The sequence below is a fragment of the Periplaneta americana genome, chromosome 16 (assembly GCF_040183065.1).
Source record: "Periplaneta americana isolate PAMFEO1 chromosome 16, P.americana_PAMFEO1_priV1, whole genome shotgun sequence".
Lineage (NCBI taxonomy): Eukaryota > Metazoa > Arthropoda > Insecta > Blattodea > Blattidae > Periplaneta > Periplaneta americana.
The window spans coordinates 178,854,492-178,874,765 of record NC_091132.1 but is presented as its reverse complement, the minus strand read 5'-3'; the positions used below and the strand labels follow the sequence as shown (position 1 = coordinate 178,874,765).

Genomic DNA, 20,274 nt, shown 5'->3' with positions numbered 1-20,274 from the left:
GTTTCATACGACTTTTTATGCTCGACCATATTTCTAACTTGATATTATTAATTTTATTGTATCTGACCTGGAGCAATGTCCCGTATGTTGTGAGATGTGCGAAGACGCGAAAGTATTGATTTTTTCCGAGGAACAAATGTCCATATTGACCTTGCTAGGCCATAAGAACCTACAGAGATAACATTGAGATTAAATTAGACATTGAAAAACGAGATGACAAATTGAATTTATTTGAATATTATTTACAATTAACGCTAATTATTATAGTAACAGAACATAACCTTCTGCGACAGTATTGGATTTCCTGCCTCCGTGACTTTTCGCTAATTCTCTTTCGATTGCATATCCGAGAATAATCGATACTTGCGGTTTTTTAACGGTAGAAAGCTGACCTGTCATTGGCTGAACAGTTGTAACCTGAGTCGTCATTGGCTGAAAGACCTGACCTTTAATGAGTAGATGTACATTAATGACATGCATTAAAGGTCTGCTACCAGGTGTATAATTACTACATTTCGGCATGGTCGAGCATAAACTAAAATATCCATCTTCTACTTGTTGACACATACAGAGTGTCTATCCTTCTTATTCATACATATCTAATTTAAACGAATAACACAACATTTCGTACAAAATAATTATACTTATATACTAATATTAGTGTACTGTACTCTAAAACCATTTCTTAGAACGTTAATTTACAACTCGTTTTAATTTTAATCCCTAAATAACAAAAGTAACTAATAATAAATACATTACCAGTACTATGAAAGAAAAATTTTGTGTCATTTATATTCGTAAACTTAAGTGATGGTGACAAATTTGGGAGTCCGTACCTTAATGGTAACAGCGAGTGCAATGTAAACAGTGCATTGCCCCGTGCTCTAAGGTTTATTTTGTTTCAGCAGTCAGTTCTGTTCAAAATGGGCAAGTCGAAGGAACTCAGTGCCAAGCTAAAGGGGACGATAGTTAAGACTGGCTCTTAAAGGTTATTTTTAAGGAAAATAGTAGTAGAGGTTTATTTTGCATGGCAGAGTTAAGGCCATGAGGCCTTCTCTTCCACTCAACCAGGTTTCAATAATATACATGAAATACAAAATTAGATTACAAAACAAGACAAAAGAAAATACCTTAGAAATTACATAAAATATAGTGGAAAATTACAATAGACAAGATCAGTTACATAATATAAAATTACAAATAGTCAAGATCGGTTACATAATATATAAAATAAAGTAGAAAATTACACATAATCAAAATCAGTTACATAACATAAGGGGAATACACACACACGCACGCACGCACACACACACACACACACACACACACAATTTATAAGACCCAAAATGCTCGAGATAAATTCGACGATTAATTCACTTCAGATATACTATACAGTTAATATACTAATAGGAGAATACATGTAGGTTACAAGACATAAAATGTTGATTAGCAAAGTCGTACTAAATGGCATGCAAATACAAATGATTAAGTAATATATCAAGATAATAAAGAAAAGAGAAAAAAAAGAAGAGAGAGAGGAGAAAAAAAATAACAAGTTGGTCATTTAAGACTATTTAGAAACTTCCGCAAGAGTCTAGTTCTGTTCATTAAAAACATTTCTAAGTACAGTGTGCTTAAAAGATTTTAGACTCCGACTGCTCCTGATTTCCTGTGACATGGAATTCCAGGAACGAGCTGTGTGTATTGTGAAGGAAGCAGAGTAGAGAGATGTTTGATGGAATGGAATTGATTGAAAAAGGTTATGCTGTGAACGTGTATCACGGTTGTGGTGGGATGCTAAAAGAGTGAAGCAAGGAACTAGGTAACTAGGTATGGAATTATTTAAAATCTGATACAGCAAACAGAGTGAATGAACTGAACGTCTCTCCCGTAAACGAAGCCAAGATAATTGAAAGAAGTACTCGGAGACATGATCATAGCGACGGCTGTTAAAAATGAAACGAACACAAGCATTATGAACACGCTGAAGCCTCAATGACAATTCAACACTAAGATCACTATACAAAACGTCGCAATAGTCAAAGTAAGGCATCACCAGGGTCTGTATCAAGATCTGTTTCAGTTTAGAAGGAAAGAAATTTGTCAGTCTTTTCAGTGAATGCAAGATTGAGAAAGTTTTCTTACATACATATTTTACCTGTGCATTCCAGCTGAGATTCGAGTCGAAATGGAAGCCTAAGTTTTTAACCGTAGTACTGAATGGTATTATAGTATTATTTAAAGCCACTGGCCATAGGTAGTGAAAATAGGTAGTATAGTAAATAAAAGGTCTTTCACGATAAAATACGGGGTTAATAAATTCAAATATCATGGATGTACTTCAAATCAGAAGAGGAAACCAAAAGAAAAATACCTAATGAGAGAAAGGAACGTTTTATCATAAGACAGATAAAATTAAATCCACGGTTAAGTATGCCGAAACTACGTCCTCTCGTGACAAAAACCACAAGGAAGACTGTTAGTGAGTGAATCAAGTGTGCCGTGTGATGGATTTCATGGTAGAAGGATAAGAAAGAGGTCCTTCGTAAGTAGGAAAAATCGAGTTTTGAAAATTGAATTTGCTAAAGCTCATGTAAATATGAGCAAGAATTTTGGGACAGTGTTATAAGGGGAGTCTAAGGGTACAGTACATCAGTTATTCATAGATTTCAAAAAGGCATATGACTCGGTTAAGAGGGAAGTATTATATGATATCCTTGTTGAATTTGGTATTCCCAAGAAACTTACTTACTTACTTACTTACAAATGGCTTTTAAGGAACCCGAAGGTTCATTGCCGCCCTCACATAAGCCCGCCATCGGTCCCTATCCTGTGCAAGATTAAGCCAGTCTCTATCATCATACCCCACCTCCCTCAAATCCATTTTAATATTATCCTCCCATCTACGTCTCGGCCTTCCTAAAGGTCTTTTTCCCTCCGGTCTCCCAACTAACACTCTATATGCATTTCTGGATTCGCCCATACGTGCTACATGCCCTGCCCATCTCAAACGTCTGGATTTCAAGTTCCTAATTATGTCAGGTGAAGAATACAATGCGTGCAGTTCTGTGTTGTGTAACTTTCTCCATTCTCCTGTAACTTCATCCCGCTTAGCCCCAAATATTTTCCTAAGCACCTTATTCTCAAACACCCTTAACCTATGTTCCTCTCTCAGAGTGAGAGTCCAAGTTTCACAGCCATATAGAAGAACCGGTAATATAACTGTTTTATAAATTCTAACTTTCAGATTTTTGGACAGCAGACTGGATGACAAGAGCTTCTCAACCGAATAATAACACGCATTTCCCATATTTATTCTGCGTTTAATTTCCTCCCGAGTGTCATTTACATTTGTTACTGTTGCTCCAAGATATTTGAATTTTTCCACCTCTTCGAAGGATAAATCTCCAATATTTATATTTCCATTTCGTACAATATTCCCGTCACGAGACATAATCATATACTTTGTCTTTTCGGGATTTACTTCCAAACCGATCGCTTTACTTGCTTCAAGTAAAATTTCCGTGTTTTCCCTAACCGTTTGTGTATTTTCTCCTAACATATTCACGTCATCTGCATAGACAAGAAGCTGATGTAGCCCGTTCAATTCCAAACCCTGCCTGTTATCCTGAACTTTCCTAATGGCATATTCTAAAGCGAAGTTAAAAAGTAAAGGTGATAGTGCATCTCCCTGCTTTAGCCCGCAGTGAATTGGAAAAGGATCAGATAGAAACTGACCTATACGGACTCTGCTGTATGTTTCACTGAGACACATTTTAATTAATCGAACTAGTTTCTTGGGAATACCAAATTCAATAAGAATATCATATAATACTTCCCTCTTAACCGAGTCATATGCCTTTTTGAAATCTATGAATAACTGATGTACTGTACCCTTATACTCCCATTTTTTCTCCATTATCTGCCGAATACAAAAAATCTGATCAATAGTCGATCTATTACGCCGAAAACCGCACTGATGATCCCCAATAATTTCATCTACGTACGGAGTTAATCTCCTCAAAAGAATATTGGACAAAATTTTGTACGACGTCAACAAAAGTGATATTCCTCGAAAGTTACCACAGTTGGTTTTGTCCCCCTTTTTAAAAATAGGTACAATTATGGACTCCTTCCATTGTTCTGGTACAATTTCCTTTTCCCAAATAGCAAGTACAAGTTTATAAATTTCGCTATATAATGCACTTCCACCCTCTTGTATTAATTCTGCTGGAATTTGATCGATACCTGGAGACTTGTACTTTTTCAGATTTTCTATCGCAATTTCGACTTCTGAAATCGTGGGTTCGGGTATAAATGGCTCAGCAGTTTGTATTTCAATATCGTCCCGATCATTTCTATTTGGCCTATGTACATTTAGTAGTTGCGCAAAATAGTTTTTCCATCTGTTTAGGATTGATGAAGAGTCTGCAAGCAAGTCACCATTCTCATCCTTGATCACGTTTACCCTTGACTGATATCCGTTCTTAAATTCCTTTATACCCTTATATAAATCTCGAATGTTTTTATTCTTACTATTTGTTTCTACCTCATTCAGTTTTTCCTTCAAGTAACCTCTCTTTTTATTCCTAAGTGTACGACTTGCTTCCCGTCTTTCATTGAAATAATTATCTCTATTCTCCTCAACTGGATCCTGTAAGAATTTCAATTTTGCCTGTTTCCTTCTTTCTACTACCATGCAACAATCTTCATCAAACCACGGTTTCTTTTTCTTAGTTTCATAATAACCTATGCTCTGCTCAGCTGCAATTTTGATACTATCTCTGATATTTTCCCACACGCTATTAACATCTAATTCTTTCTCAACTTCGTCGGAACTTTCTAAAGTGGCAAACCTATTCGAAATTTCGACCTGATAATTTTGCTTAGCTTCCTCGTCCTTTAATTTCAAAATATTGAATTTAGTAATATTAACTGGGAAACTAGTTCGATTAATTAAAATGTGACTCAGCAGAGTCCGTATAGGTCAGTTTCTATCTGATGCTTTTCCAATTCACTGCGGGCTAAAGCAGGGAGATGCACTATAACCTTTACTTTTTAACTTCATTCTAGAATATGCCATTAGGAAAGTTCAGGATAACACAGAGGGTTTGGAATTGAACGGGTTACATCAGCTTCTTGTCTATGCGGATGACGTGAATATGTTAGGAGAAAACCCACAAACGATTAGGGAAAACACGGAAATTTTACTTGAAGCAAGTAAAGCGATCAGTTTGGAAGTAAATCCCGAAAAGACAAAGTATATGATTATGTCTCGTGACCAGAATATTGTACGAAATGGAAATATAAAAATTGGAGATTTATCCTTCGAAGGGGTGGAAAAATTCAAACATCTTGGAGCAACAGTAACAAATATAAATGACACTCGGGAGGAAATTAAACGCAGAATAAATATGGGAAATGCGTGTTGAGAAGCTTTTATCATCTAGTCTGCTGTCAAAAAATCTGAAAGTTAGAATTTATAAAACAGTTATATTACCGGTTGTTCTGTATGGTTGTGAAACTTGGACTCTCACTCTGAGAGAGGAACATAGGTTAAGGGTGTTTGAGAATAAGGTTCTTAGGAAAATATTTGGGGCTAAAAGGGATGAAGTTACAGGAGAATGGAGAAAGTTACACAACGCAGAGCTGCACGCATTATATCCTTCACCTGACATAATTGGGAACATTAAGTCCAGACGTTTCAGATGGGCAGGGCATGTAGCACGTATGGGCGAATCCAGAAATGCATATAGAGTGTTAGTTGGGAGGCCAGAGGGGAAAAGACCTTTGGGGAGGCCGAGACATAGATGGGAAGATAATATTAAAATGGATTTGAGGGAGGTGGGATATGATGATAGAGACTAGATTAATCTTGCTCAGGATAGGGACCAATGGCGGGCTTATGTGAGGGCGGCAATGAACCTCCGGGTTCCTTAAAAGCCAGTAAGTAAGTAAAGTTTATATTATTAATGTATAGTTATTTATATCTTGGAGCAACAGTAACAAATATAAATGACACTCGGGAGGAAATTAAACGCAGAATGAATATGGGAAATGCCTGTTATTATTCCGTTGAGAAGCTTTTGTCATCTAGTCTGCTGTCAAAAAATCTGAAAGTTAGAATTTATAAAACAGTTATATTACCGGTTGTTCTGTATGGTTGTGAAACTTGGACTCTCACTTTGAGAGTGGAACAGAGATTGAGAGTTTTTGAGAATAAGGTTCTTAGGAAAATATTTGGGGCTAAAAGGGATGAAGTTACAGGAGAATGGAGAAAGTTACACAACGCAGAGCTGCACGCATTATATCCTTCACCTGACATAATTAGGAACATTAAGTCCAGACGTTTCAGGTGGGCAGGGCATGTAGCACGTATGGGCGAATCCAGAAATGCATATAGAGTGTTAGTTGGGAGGCCGGAGGGCAAAAGACCTTTGGGGAGGCCGAGACGTAGATGGGAAGATAATATTAAAATGGATTTGAGGGAGGTGGGATATGATGATAGAGACTGGATTAATCTTGCTCAGGATAGGGACCAATGTCGGGCTTATGTGAGGGCGGCAATGAACCTCCGGGTTCCTTAAAAGCCAGTAAGTAAGTAAGTATAGTTATTTAATTTTGTTACTAAGTGTACGAATACAAATAACAGGTGAAGATGTTCTATTTTTTGTTAAAATTTATTTGTTTAAATGTTTATTATATATATGGAGTTTATTTTTCTTTATTTGTATTCATAATGCTCCTGAATAGAATTTTCAAAGAGAAATATAATACTTTCATTTCATGTGTCCTTTATCACCAAACTTGTTACATATTTTCACCTGTACGAATAAGGCTGATAGACAATGTAGTTCCAACCATTAGATTCATGAACTGTCTAACTTGATGACGCAATCAGCAATCTAAACATTGCAACTAGGGACTCTGCTACACAGTTGTATTTCATACTGTTATTATTTACAGAATGAACGAAGTAAGAGGAACTTGATGAAAATATCAATGGCTTATATTTTCATACACATTTTGATTACACAACTTTTAACAATATATCACTCGGAATGTAAAGTTTATAAAACTTTCACGTGTTAAATACTATGTTACGGTATCTTGTTGAATAATTAACACGTGAAAGCTATAAACTTTATATTCTACCTTATATTTACATAATTTTCCAAATAGTAATGAAAATAGGTTATGTAACTACCTCTTTTGATCTCATTATGTACCTAAATTGTATCAGTATGTAATTACTTAATTCCGATCCAGTTTTATGTTCAACTATGTAAGCAAGTTTTAATCCAGGTTGAGTGTAAGAGAAGGCCTTATGGCCTTAACTCTGCCAGGTTAAATAAAACCATTATTATTATTATTATTATTATTATTATTATTATTATGTTTCTCACGCTACGTCAGCAATTCAAACTACTGTATGGTGGGGATTCATATGTTGGGCATGTAAAGATTAAAACGGTTAGGGATGTGAAAGAAATAAGGTAAACAATTTCAAGAAAACGAGCCAGCAATTGCATCCAAAAAAATTGATGTCAGGAAACAAATGTAAAGTTTTAAATGTTTTATTCTCCGTATAAGCTTAAAAAAATACCATACTTTTGTTACGTTTAATGCAACATACAATAACCTCACATAAGTATAGTGAACTTAAACCATACATAGGCCTATTCAAACACACTTTATATTTCTTTAGGTTACCATACCTTCAAGTGTAAAAAGGAGGGCATCATACCAGTTGGACCTTTCCAGCTCTTAAATAAGATGTTAGAAATACAAATTCACACACTGACGCTTAATCCTTCAATTTCAAACAATTAAAATTATTATATATCTTGACTACCGCAGAAGTGGGTAAAATCAATCAGTGGGTGTATAATCGATCATTTGCGATTTTTATTGAAAATTATTACTTGTTAATGCTGACTTCATTGCCTGACATTGCAAATATAAGGGAGAGGGACAACAAAAATCCTGCGAATGCCAACAAAGGGAACACTGTGTAATTACCATTGATGTGAAAATTGTTATCAACTTTTTCTCTTAAATGAAAACAAATTCTTACAAACTCTTAAATTATCGTCAGCATTGAAAGCAGAGAGGAAGTATACATAAGTACTTTTGGTTGAGATTGTATCCTGAAATAATAATTTTGCAGTTCGTAAATGTTAGTACTGAAACTTATTAAAAAAAAAAAAAACTTGTATTTGTAGGGTTAAGTCGATCATGCCATCGACCTACTCGAAGCAGATAGGACCAGCAGGAAGAATAAATTGTTCACCGAAATACCTTCAACTAACACTTATAAACAGAAAAGTGTCATAGTATAGCTTATAATGTTGGGATAGTGGGGAAAGAGGAAGACGAAATTATGGTGAATTTCTTGCGTAAGAGAAGCACTGCCAAAGGAACATATTTTGTACACCCCTCTGTACCTGACTATGCGAACAACGTAGTTTCTAAAGTGACATGAGGAGGGGAAGATTTCAAATAAAAACTGATATAAACCTAAGCAATGTTGAAATGCATTTTAGATTATAATTGAAGTGTGGTATTTCAATGTAAATTTTGAATTCTTAAATCTTTGATTGTTGGTATGTAAAGTATTGAAATGTGTTTTTATGTTTTATAAGTTGGCAATTATAGTCACGTTTGTACAGTGGAGACCTATAGGCCTAATTGTATCGAATAGTATGATCACAGTAATAAAAGATACACTATATAATGCTATAGACATATATTGTAGGTAATCATTAGTCTTTTTTACACCTGTTATATGAAATAAAATATATGTAATACACTTAATTTGTTTTTTAAAAACATGAACAGTGATCGACTCTACTCCGCAATATTTTAAAATCGATCTTAAACTAAAAATTCAATGGTGATCGATTTTACCTATTTAAGCAGGTAACTTCAATCACAAGTCAAATAGAATTTTTTATTGGGTTATTTTACGACGTTGTATCAACAGCTCAGGTTATTTAGCGTCTGAATGAAATGAAAGTGATAATGTCGGTGAAATGAGTCCGGGGTCCAGCACCGAAAGTTACCAGCATTTACTCGTATTGGGTTGACGGGAAACCCCGGGAAAAACCTCAACCAGGTAACTTGCCCCGACCGGGATTCGAACCCGGGCCACCTGGTTTCGCGGCCAGACGCGCTGACCGTTACTCCACAGGTGTGTACGCCAACGCCATTTTAACCATCTCGCATCTATAAACGGACATTGTTAATTATCCCGATAAGGTTTTCGGACAGTGCTTACGTGCGTGCATGTGAAGACTTCCCGATTGTGAGAAACTTTTCCCACACCCATCGCATTTAAATGGCTTATCTCCAGTGTGCGTGCGTACGTGAACAGTGAGGGATGGTGACGTTGTGAAACATTTCCCACAAATATCGCATTTGAATGGCTTCTCGCCTGTGTGTGAACGTCTATGTTTTCTGAGCGAACTCCAATTAGAGAAACATTTGTCACAATCATTACATTTAAAGGGCTTCACACCCGTATGTGTACGTACATGTAGAGCGAGGGATGCTGATTTCGAAAAACTTTTTCTGCAGGTTAAGCAACTGAACGGTTTTTCACCTGTGTGCGTGCGGATATGATCTCTGAGAATAAAGAACTCGGAAAAACAAATTCCACATATCTCGCATTGAAATGGTTTCTCACCCGAGTGTTTACGTATATGTACATTAAGACTCGCTGATGTTGAGAAATATTTCTCACAAATATCACATTTAAAAGCCTTCTCCGTGTGTTTGCGAACATAAGGTCTGGGGAGTGGGACCTCAGAAGAACATTTCCCCATGTTTCTGTGTATATGCGCTCTCAGCGACTTCCCTGCCGTGAAACCTTTGCCACATGTATGGCACTTGAATGGTTTTTCTCCAGTATGTGAACGCTTATGGTATTTGAGACTTCCCGAGTTCGCGAAAAACACATCACAAACATCACATTTGAAAGGCTTTTCGCCTCTGTGCCTACGCATATGATCATTCAGCGATCTAAATCTCGAAAAAGCTTTAGGACACTCTTTGCATTTGAATGGTTTCTCGCCAGTGTGCATAAGTATATGATCTCTGAGGGCGTCTGTACGCGAGAAACATTTTCCACAGATTTCACATTTCAAAGGCTTCTTGATCGCGTGATTGTCTATATGGGTTCTTAGATTTCCGGCTTTCGAAAAATATTTCCCACAGATATTACATGTTAACGGCTTTTCGACATTATGCTCGCGTGTATGGCTGTTCAAATGTTGCCTGTCTGAGAAACACATTCCACAAATATTACATTTGAATGAATTACCTGTAGGTATCTGTGGGCTGAGATTTTCAAGTTTTGGTGACAACTTGGCACTATTATTACACATGCTGGGAAATATTCCTGTATGATTGAGGGTGTCCGTCTGCGAGTCTTTCCTTATTTCAAGGAATTGTTCGTGAATTTGGGAATTAAGCACATTAACACATGATGCATTTTCTGACATAAGACTACTTTCAGGAATCGTGTTTTTCACCGATAGCATATCGTGCTCTTTGGTGTCCATTATGCTGCAAACAAAAGGTATTATTAGTGAACGTTACAGCACTCAAGACAGTGAAAATAATCAACGTCATAATGAACTAGTACAATGTATGTAGATCTAGTAATTTTCTAAATTATGAAATATTGAACGAGATATGACCACAGTCTACTATATACAGTCGCGAAGTTTGAGGTGTTTTTTTTGCAAATCTCGTGATAAAGCTCTCCAAGCGGTTAGCAACTAGAAACAATAGACTGTCCATGGTCGACTTTGGACTGTGTCGTATTTCTATCGAGTGCTAGCTCGTTGCGTGTTTCACATTGATGCTTGTGAAATGTTCGTTATTGGTTATAATGAAAATGTTAAAGGCTAAAATATAATGTATGTATGTATTTATTCACACTGCAATGGGTATATACCCGGTGGCAGTGGTAACTAATTACACTCTATAATGACAATAATAAACTTGTTAATTAAAAATACAACTAATGATAATACTAATAATTAATACTAATAATAATAATAATAATAATAATAATAATAATAATAATAATAACAACAACAGGGAATATATTAAATTAAATGAAACGATCACTTAAAATAACATTTGAAATATTCTAATTTGTATCTTAAAACTAAGATCGAACTAAAACCCACGAGTATATGTTCATATCTGCACAAGTACCTTTCAACACTACGCTCATTTCGCTGTCAACTCACTCACTGCACTGGAACTACGACACATTTCACTGATTGTATCCTGATTTCACTAACACTTCAAAAACATTTCACTGTTCAAATACTTTGCACTGCCACTATAAACTATAAAGCTTCACTGACAGGAACACGTTTCACTTACACAGCACACTTCACTGACACGACATACTTCTTCACTGATACAACACACTTCACTGACACAACATAATTATTCACTGATACAACACTTCAATAACAACATATCATTTACACCCTTTAAGTACTGTGTATAATTACCGTCTATTAGAAGGTCCTTAAGCCTATTTCTAATACATTTTTGGTTGGAATAATAATATGGGACAAGGAGGAGACGTTTGTAGTGCTATAAACTGTAGCAACAGTAAGCGAAAGAGGCCATAGTTATCCTTTTTCCGATTTCCGAAAGATTCAGAAAGATTCCTGGGTTTCCACAAGAATGCTATGCAGAAACAAAACTCTTAATTTGAAGTTCTTTGTGACTGTAGGAATACATTATATTCCTAATTCTTCACTGATACAACACTTCAATAACAACATATCATTTACACCCTTTAAGTACTGTGTATAATTACCGTCTATTAGTAAGGTCCTTAAGCCAATTTTTAAATACATTTTTGGTTGGAATAATAATATGGGACAAGGAGGAGACGTTTGTAGTGCTATAAACTGTAGCAACAGTAAGCGAAAGAGGCCAGAGTTATCCTTTTTCCGATTTCCGAAAGATTCAGAAAGGTTCCTGGGTTTCCACGAGAATGCTATGCAGAAACAAAACTCTTAATTTGAAGTTCTTTGTGACTGTAGGAATACATTATATCCTTAAATTTCACAATGAAATGTTTCAGTCTAACCGAAAGGACATTAGATACCGGTTAAAGTTCTGTCACTTAGGCTGCTAAATTTCCAGAGAAATAAAGGTTAGGTCTACTTTTTTTTTTCAGAGGATATATTTTTAATTGTAGCTATTAATTTCGTTATTATTTTTATGTGTTATTTTACTAAAGACGTAGAAAAATTAAGTTTGTTTTAATTAAATTTATTGATCACGTTTTATTTTCACTTCTGGTGGGATTATTATTGCTTAGGCCTATTTTTTTCTTCAAAGGATATGTTTTTAATTATAGCTGTTAATTTTGTTGTTATTTTTATTTGTTGCTTTACTAGAGACGTAGAAAAAGTCTGTTACAATAAAATGTATTGATCACGTTTTATTTCCAATTCTGGTGTGATTATTATTGCTTAACCTCAATCCCACTTTCTTAACTACGTAAGCTACACTACAAGTACCGGTACACGTAAGTTACTCCATTAATTCATATTTCCATTATTATTGTTGTAAAGAGAAATGCAAATTAATATTTATTGGTTTCATAGTTAATTATCGCTATAATCCTGAATGAGTGAAGCTATTATAGTAAATTTCAGTTCGTTTTGCACAAACAAAAATTATATTAACTTATTTCTAGCAGGTATCTTCGAGTTTATGGTGGAATTTAATATACTTCATTAAAATAATAAATTAACTTTATGCATTTAATATTTCAATAATGGAAGGAAGGTGTTAATTTTTCCAAAAGAACACGACAACGAAAGTGTAACATATTTTGTCGGCTGCTAGGAGAGAGATCTGCGACGATGAGGCGATAGTAGCGATCCTAGTGGTGGGCAACTACCCATGTTTGCATTTTTACTACATATTGAGCTTCGCGACTGTATATAGTAGACTGTGATATTACATAAAACTTTTATATTTTGGCATGCTTTAATATTCCATTACTTTGAAGTTAGAAATTATGCAGAGTATTGAATACAAATCAGAAATTTGTATGCAGTTACAGGCACAGTTCTAACAGTATATGTTATGTACATCAAATAAATTGATGCGTCTGAAAGCAGAAGTCTAGAAGCCTATAGTGCATGGAACTATAAAGAGAAACAGAAAATGTCGACAGATGTCGCTACATATCGTAACATATTAATAAACAAATACATAGAGACTACATATTTCCCAGCTGTATTTCATAAAGTATCAATTGTATTTCAGATTTATCAATTTTATTTGTGAACATGTAGATTGTATTTCAGATTTGATAATTTGTATTTTAGAAAATGTCTTTTGTATTTCAGAAAATATAACATAGATATTAGGAAGTGCTCTGTTTGTGCTAATATTTTTTCTTTTGTAAAAAAGAAAGGAAAGATATTATGCACTCATAGCGAAATAATTGGAGGTTATTACGATGTGGAATGGAGCGCGTATGAAATGCAAAGTAGACACTGATAAGCTACCGGCAAATGCCATGGAGTGGACTCCCGCAGTACAATAATATTCCTCTATATAAACAAACCACTACTGAATGCCATTTTAGAATATTGTGTATATTAAGTCTTAAATATCATCCTTCAACTACCGACTTCTAATATCTCCATAACCTGTAACAAAATCAGTTGTATTCATTGGAAAAAATGTGTGAATGCAAGTGTGAATTATAATCTGTATCAAAGAGGCATAAAATAAAATTAATGCACTCTTAAGAGAAGTTGTAAATCATATTATCAAACGCGATGTTTCATGACAATGAGTTTTGTATATCACACTAATAAAAACACTATTAATATATAATTTACTTACGATTTATCAGAATACACAGACATAAATAATTGTCAAAAAGCAATCTATGCACGAAAGAGATGTATTATAGAACCCACCCCGAGTATTCCACAGTATCGATTATATATTGTATATTTTCGATTATTATATCAAGTATGCCATCTTAACAAAACTACAAATAATGCCCATGGCTTGTCAGTATATTTTTTCATTAATAAACTTCCTCGTATGTAATCGTGAAAACTTTGTAATTCAACAGTTCAAAACAAAAATACGCGTCAAAAATGACTTTCATACTTCATCAGCAAGTCTATCGTGCTATATCAAAAAGGAGTCATTATATGGCAGTAAAAAATTTTAATAGCCTCCCTAATATAAAAAGTCAAACTCAAAACGTAAGATTATTTAGAGCCAAATTAAAGAACCTAATTTCTCACGCTTTCCATTCTGTAGACGAATTCATGACATTCAAAAACACTTGATGAATATCTCTGTCTTGTATTAAGCATTGATACTAAACCTTTGTGTTGTACTATTACACTATATTGTAAAACTCTTCTGTATGTATTTCATCTAGACTGTGACTGTAATTCAGATGTAGTACTTTAAGATTTTTTTGACATGTTCCATATTCTAGCTGTGAAGCGATGTACGAATCCCATGGAATGTAAATAAATACAATACAACTGGTACAATAATATTGTTGTTTGATTTTGTGCTTAGTTTATCTAAAGAGGTGAAAATTGTTCCAAACCAAAATGTGTGTTCCACACGAAACAAAGAGGACATGTTGCATTTCGAGGAATAGAGCTTTATTTACTAATTTGTATACGCACAACTACTATAATTTAATTACATCTTCCCAATATGTATCACTAATGTCCCTTTTAAATTTGACAATATAAATTAATTGTCAATACGAGTCACGGTGTAACCCCAAAATGGTGTACTTTAATGCGATAGTTTACACCGTGAGATGTCACTCACATATTTTTTCCTGTCTCTTAGAAGTTCCTCTTATTTTCCAGAAATTCAATTTTGCAATTGTTTCTTAAGGCTATGGAGCGGTGAAAATAACGAAAAAAAAAAAACATTACAAAACGAAAATTTTGTTCTTTTACTCTAAAAATAAAATGATTAAACAATATTGATGAAGTTATTTATATACTGGAAATGTAACTGAATTGAATTATTGTTTACATAAGCAGATAAATTTAAGAAGATTCATAGTATGACAGCGTAATTTTGAGAGCGAAAGAGGGAGGGGGAAAGGGAGGGGGGGAGAGAGAGAGAGATGCCGGCCCCTGGAAACTGCAGCCTTAGGTAACTGCCTAGGTTGCCTAGTCCTAAATCCGGCACTGTTTCGAACACCACCTGCATAGGACTGGAGTATACTAAAGCAACACACATATAATCTTCCAGCTTCCAGACGCCATCAGGACGCAGTGCTGGAAACTTTATCTGAACAACATAAGCTCAAAACCACTACGAAGCTAGAATAATGATGAGATCTCTCGACCGTCGCCCAGAAAATTAACTAACATTGTGTGAAGAAATTCATGTAAATGAAATTTTCACGGATAATTATACACATATACTTTAACTGCCAATACAAATGAAATCTTTATAATATTTCAAGTACTTTTCAAGAAATAACACGTATTCTATGACATAAAGAAACTAGTTTTATGTATACTACTTGAAGTGTCAAGTAATCTTTTCGCTGTAAGAAAAATCCTAATATTAACAATAGCACGTGACTGAAGTGAGGTTTCATTGGCCGCTGTTTGGCGCCATAGATTCTCAGTACGTGTTCCCGCCCACTGTTGTACATTCTGTTTCATGTTAAACATTTCCCGTTACTCGTCAAGTAGGCCTAACCTCACTACTATGCATTCATTTGCTTAGGAAACATTTACTTTATAATTACTCTAATTAAAACTCACTTAACTTATTATATACATTTAAGACTATTTGTTTTTCTCTGCTTTTGAGAGGGTTTCCACTCTTATGTTTAATAACCACACACACCGAGGATGCAGAAATTATACTTCAGTACCACGTGCTTATGTGAATAACTACGAGCTCAAGTGACGCCAGCTTGTTACAAGAACAGACTACCTCGGTATTACTGTTGGTATTCATCCGCGTTCCTAGTACATAACAAAATATAAAAGTAGCTTTTCTTTTACATAGCGTTTTACATATGAGTGAAGTTACATGTTTCATTGTATTTAACAACTAGAATTCAATTTTTTATTTTCAAATAATACAAGATGATAGTTTTCAAATACGGACTATATTTTCCTGCGTCATGTGAGTGTTTCGACTGTGAGCCAATCACGGGTATGACAGCCATGTGCTTGTGTTTACATTAGAGATGGGATAAACTGTTCTTTTTAAGAAACAGTTTCGACTGTAACTGTTTCATGAAAGAAGCTGTTCCAAAATAACAGTTTCAAAGAAACAGTTTCATAGGAATATGTTCACAACATCAGTGCCAACTGTTTCAACCTCTCATCTGCTTCGGGAACATGTTTCAAAGCACTTGAATCGTCTTTAAATCAGCTGTTTAGTGTATTATGACGACGAAAGTTATTTTTCGTAGGTGACTACAATTACTACAATTCAAAATGAATCGATTTCATTAAAAATAATGTATATAACCCTAGGAGAGTTTAATAACGATGACATTTTTCGCGGTATATTAATAATTAATATTATATTAGGCCACCATGAACATATTCTCCATCTATGGACAGCTATGTCAGATTTATTAGGGAATTTGATTCGTACAATTAAATTGCGCGATCCTACATAGGCTATTGTTGCAGGAAGGTCATGTGAAACATGGATAATATTACGAGTATATCTACTTTAGATTGGAGGTCAATCACAAGCACTATACGTGGCCTTTGCAGATAGCAAAGATCAGGAAAACTCTTTAGAAATTGAGCTGTTTATCTCTTGGAACCATGTGGAACGTTGAAGTGATCATTGGAGAAGTGTAACATCCTTTGGAACAGGTTATATCACGAAACGTTTCGTATCGAAACAGTTTCAATTGTGAAAAAGTTAAAAAAAAAAAAACTGTTCCAGCTTTTTTTACCCATTTCTAGTTTATATTAGGATTTTTCTTACAGCGAAAACAGTATTGTGCCATTTGCAAGTAGGGAGGGCTTTGATTTTGTCAAAAACAATAACGTTGAATCGTATATACTCAATAATTTTGAACTGTTGAAATATACTTTCAAGGTTTATATAATGAATGTGTTTCGTATTTCCCAATACAGTAGTAGTTCAGCATGCCTTTATTCACACTTTTTGTCCTAAAATCATTTACGTGAAACATAGAAACCAAGCACAAATTGGAGACGTGAACACTCACCTCTCTGTTGAATCTTTGTATTCCTGCTTCGTTATTTCCAGCTTATTCTCATCCTTTTCAGCAACAATGCCAAATGTCTCTCGCTGGAAATAATAAATATTGATATATTGATGTATTTATTTCTACAACTCTTATTTGGTAATGGGTCGCCACCACATCTCTGTATTCGTGCTCCCCATTACCTTCTAATTACAATAACACATGTTGTGGTTGTTTTCTAATGCCAGGCGTTTGACAATAAAGTCATTTGATCTCTTGCACTCCAATATTTTTCAAAGATATTATCATGACTAGCCACTGACGCACAGATTTTGAGATGTTCCGAATCCATTTCTTGGTTTGAGTTGCACAATGGGCAGTTAGGGGACTGATATATTCCAATTCTATGCAGGTGTTTGGCCAAAAAATCATGGCCTGTTGTCAATCTAAATGCAGCTACAGACGATTTTCGTGGTAAATCGGGAATTAACTGTGGATTTTGATGCAGAGAGTTCCATTTTTTCCCTTGGGATTGAGTTCTCAAATTTTATTTGTTGAAGTCTAAGTATGTAGATTTAATAAATCTCTTCACAGAGTAATACGTAGATTTAGTAACAGGTCTGTAAGTAGCAGTGCTGCCCTTCTTTGCTAAAGCATCTGCATTCTCGTTTCCCAGGATTCCACAATGGGATGGTATCCATTGGAATACAATTCTTTTATTGAGTGATATTAATTGAGAGAGCATTTTAGTTATTTGTGCTGTTTGAGATGAAGGTGTGTGTTTAGAGACGATTGATAGAATAGCTGCTTTGGAATCTGACAATATAACTGCATTCCTAAATTTATTGATGTGGCATAGAAGATTCCTGAGACATTCACTTATTGCAATGATTTCACCATCAAAACTTGTTGTTCCATATCCAAGAGATCTATAAAGTGAGAAGAGACAGCACGTAACACCTGCACCTTGTTCTCTGGAGATCAAGGATCCGTCGGTGTATAAATGAAGCCAGTTTTGTGGAGGGTACCTAATATTAATTGTCTCTAAAGACAATTGTTTCAGTATTTCAGCGTTTACTTCTGATTTCAGTATTTCTTCTGTTAAATTTAGATTATATTCTATATTTAATAGAGTTAAAGGGTTTGGTTTAATTTGTAAGTTTTCTTTTAAATAACACATAAAAACTTTCAATGACGTGTGCAGTCATCTTATTTTACCTTTGTTACCTCCATTACTATAATACATACTCTCAATTTGCTTTCTAACCTCTCCCCTTAAAATTTTCTCTTCTTTCTAATGAACACCTCACCACTTTATTGTTTACCTATATTTGAAATACTTCCTATCGCCTAAAATTTCCCTAATTTTGAACTAACTTTTACTAACACTATTTAATCATACTCATTCATTTTCATCTCTAATTTACAATCAGTTATACCTCTCCTCACTTCTGTCATCACTCTTGTCCCCTATTTCTCCATTAGACACTGAATCACATGTTTATTTTGGTTAATTGTTCCCTTTCACCCGATAAATTTTCCGTTTGCCACTATTTTTGTAAGTCAACTTAACAACCTTCATTTGTAAACTTACATTGAAATACTTGCTGTCTTCCTATCATTTCAATTTCTCTGATTGTAAGCTAACTTAGTCGACACTCCAATATTAGTAACATTTCACTACCAATTACTATTAACAAACACTTCTAATTTTCTCTAGTCACTTCCTTTATCAACTCTTGTTTTTCTGGACACTAAATCACTTATTCGTTCATACATTCTCTCTCCGATTAAGAAATAATAAATATAACAGAGAAGAGTAACACAGTCAATATAAACAGTTCAAAATTATTATAATTTATTTTTCCAGAGGGGCCTGAAAGTTAGCATCGCAGCCCAAGGCTCATTATCCTTACCACTCCCGTTCTCTGAATATTATTGCCACCGAGCGGCTGCGCTATTGTATTATTACAGCACAATGCACCGTGAACTTAACACCGAATCAATTATGGTGAAATGAGACCATGTTCCAATGCCGGACGCTTCAATTCATTGAGGAAAAACCTCGGAAAAACCCCTACCAGCTAACTTGACCCGACCCAGGATTTGAACCTGTGTCTACTAGTTTCACAGTCTGACATGAACTGTTACTCCACAGCGATGGGCATTTTATTTGTTAAAACGTAATTACATTTGATATCAACTCCCACAATGTTCCAAAAAGAATGTGCATGTGGTTATATGAATACCAGATTTATTGTCGTCCAAGGGCAGTAGGTCGAAATTCCATTAAAGATTTTTGCGTGGAGATGCATCATCTCATACTGGAGTTACAGAAAATGAACAGCTAAAGAGATAATTCTCCAACAACAGAATATAATTTTATCAATGATGCTTTATCTAATGAACTGTTTCACTACTTATTTACTTCTAATGGTTTTTAAGGAACCCGCAGATTCATTGCCGCCCTCACATAACCTCAACATCGGTCCCTATCCCATGCAAGATTAATCCAGTCTCTATCATCATATCCCACCTCCCTCAAATCCAATTTAATATTATCCTCCCATCTATGTCTCGGTCTTCCCAAAGGTCTTTTTCCCTCTGGCTTCCCAACTAACATACTGTATATGCATTTCTGGATTCGCCCGTACGTGCTACATGTCCTGCCCATCTCAAACGTCTGGATTTAATGTTCCTAATTATGTCAGGTGAAGAATACAATGCGTGCAGTTCTGCATTGTGTAACTTTCTCCATTCTCCTGTAACTTCATCCCTCTTAACCCCAAATATTTTCCTAAGAACCTTATTCTCAAACTCTTAATCTCTGTTCCTCTCTCAAAGTGAGAGTCCAAGTTTCACAGCCATATAGAACAACCGGTAATATAACTGTTTTATAAATTCTAACTTTCAGATTTTTTGACAGCAGACTAGATGACAAAAGCTGCTCAACCGAATAATAACAGGCATTCATTTTTATTTGTTATTGTTGCTCCAAGATATTTGAATTTTCCACCTAT

At 35.0% G+C, this 20,274-nt stretch overlaps 1 protein-coding gene across 2 annotated transcripts in view; it reads right to left on the bottom strand.

The window, feature by feature from the left end:
* Positions 1–6,991: 6,991 nt before the first annotated feature.
* Positions 6,992–20,274, bottom strand: part of LOC138692089 (zinc finger protein ZFP2-like) — a 28,119-nt gene continuing 14,836 nt past the window's right edge. Inside the window, exons 4-5 of one of the 2 annotated variants that reach the window (XM_069815018.1) lie at positions 17,276–17,358; positions 6,992–10,569 (exon numbers count right to left, since the gene is read on the bottom strand). In XM_069815018.1, the coding sequence (XP_069671119.1) occupies positions 9,249–10,569; positions 17,276–17,358 (1,404 nt within the window). In that variant the 3' untranslated portion in view covers positions 6,992–9,248. The remainder of the gene's footprint in view (positions 10,570–17,275; positions 17,359–20,274) is intronic. The other variant, XM_069815019.1, reaches the window with a different exon arrangement.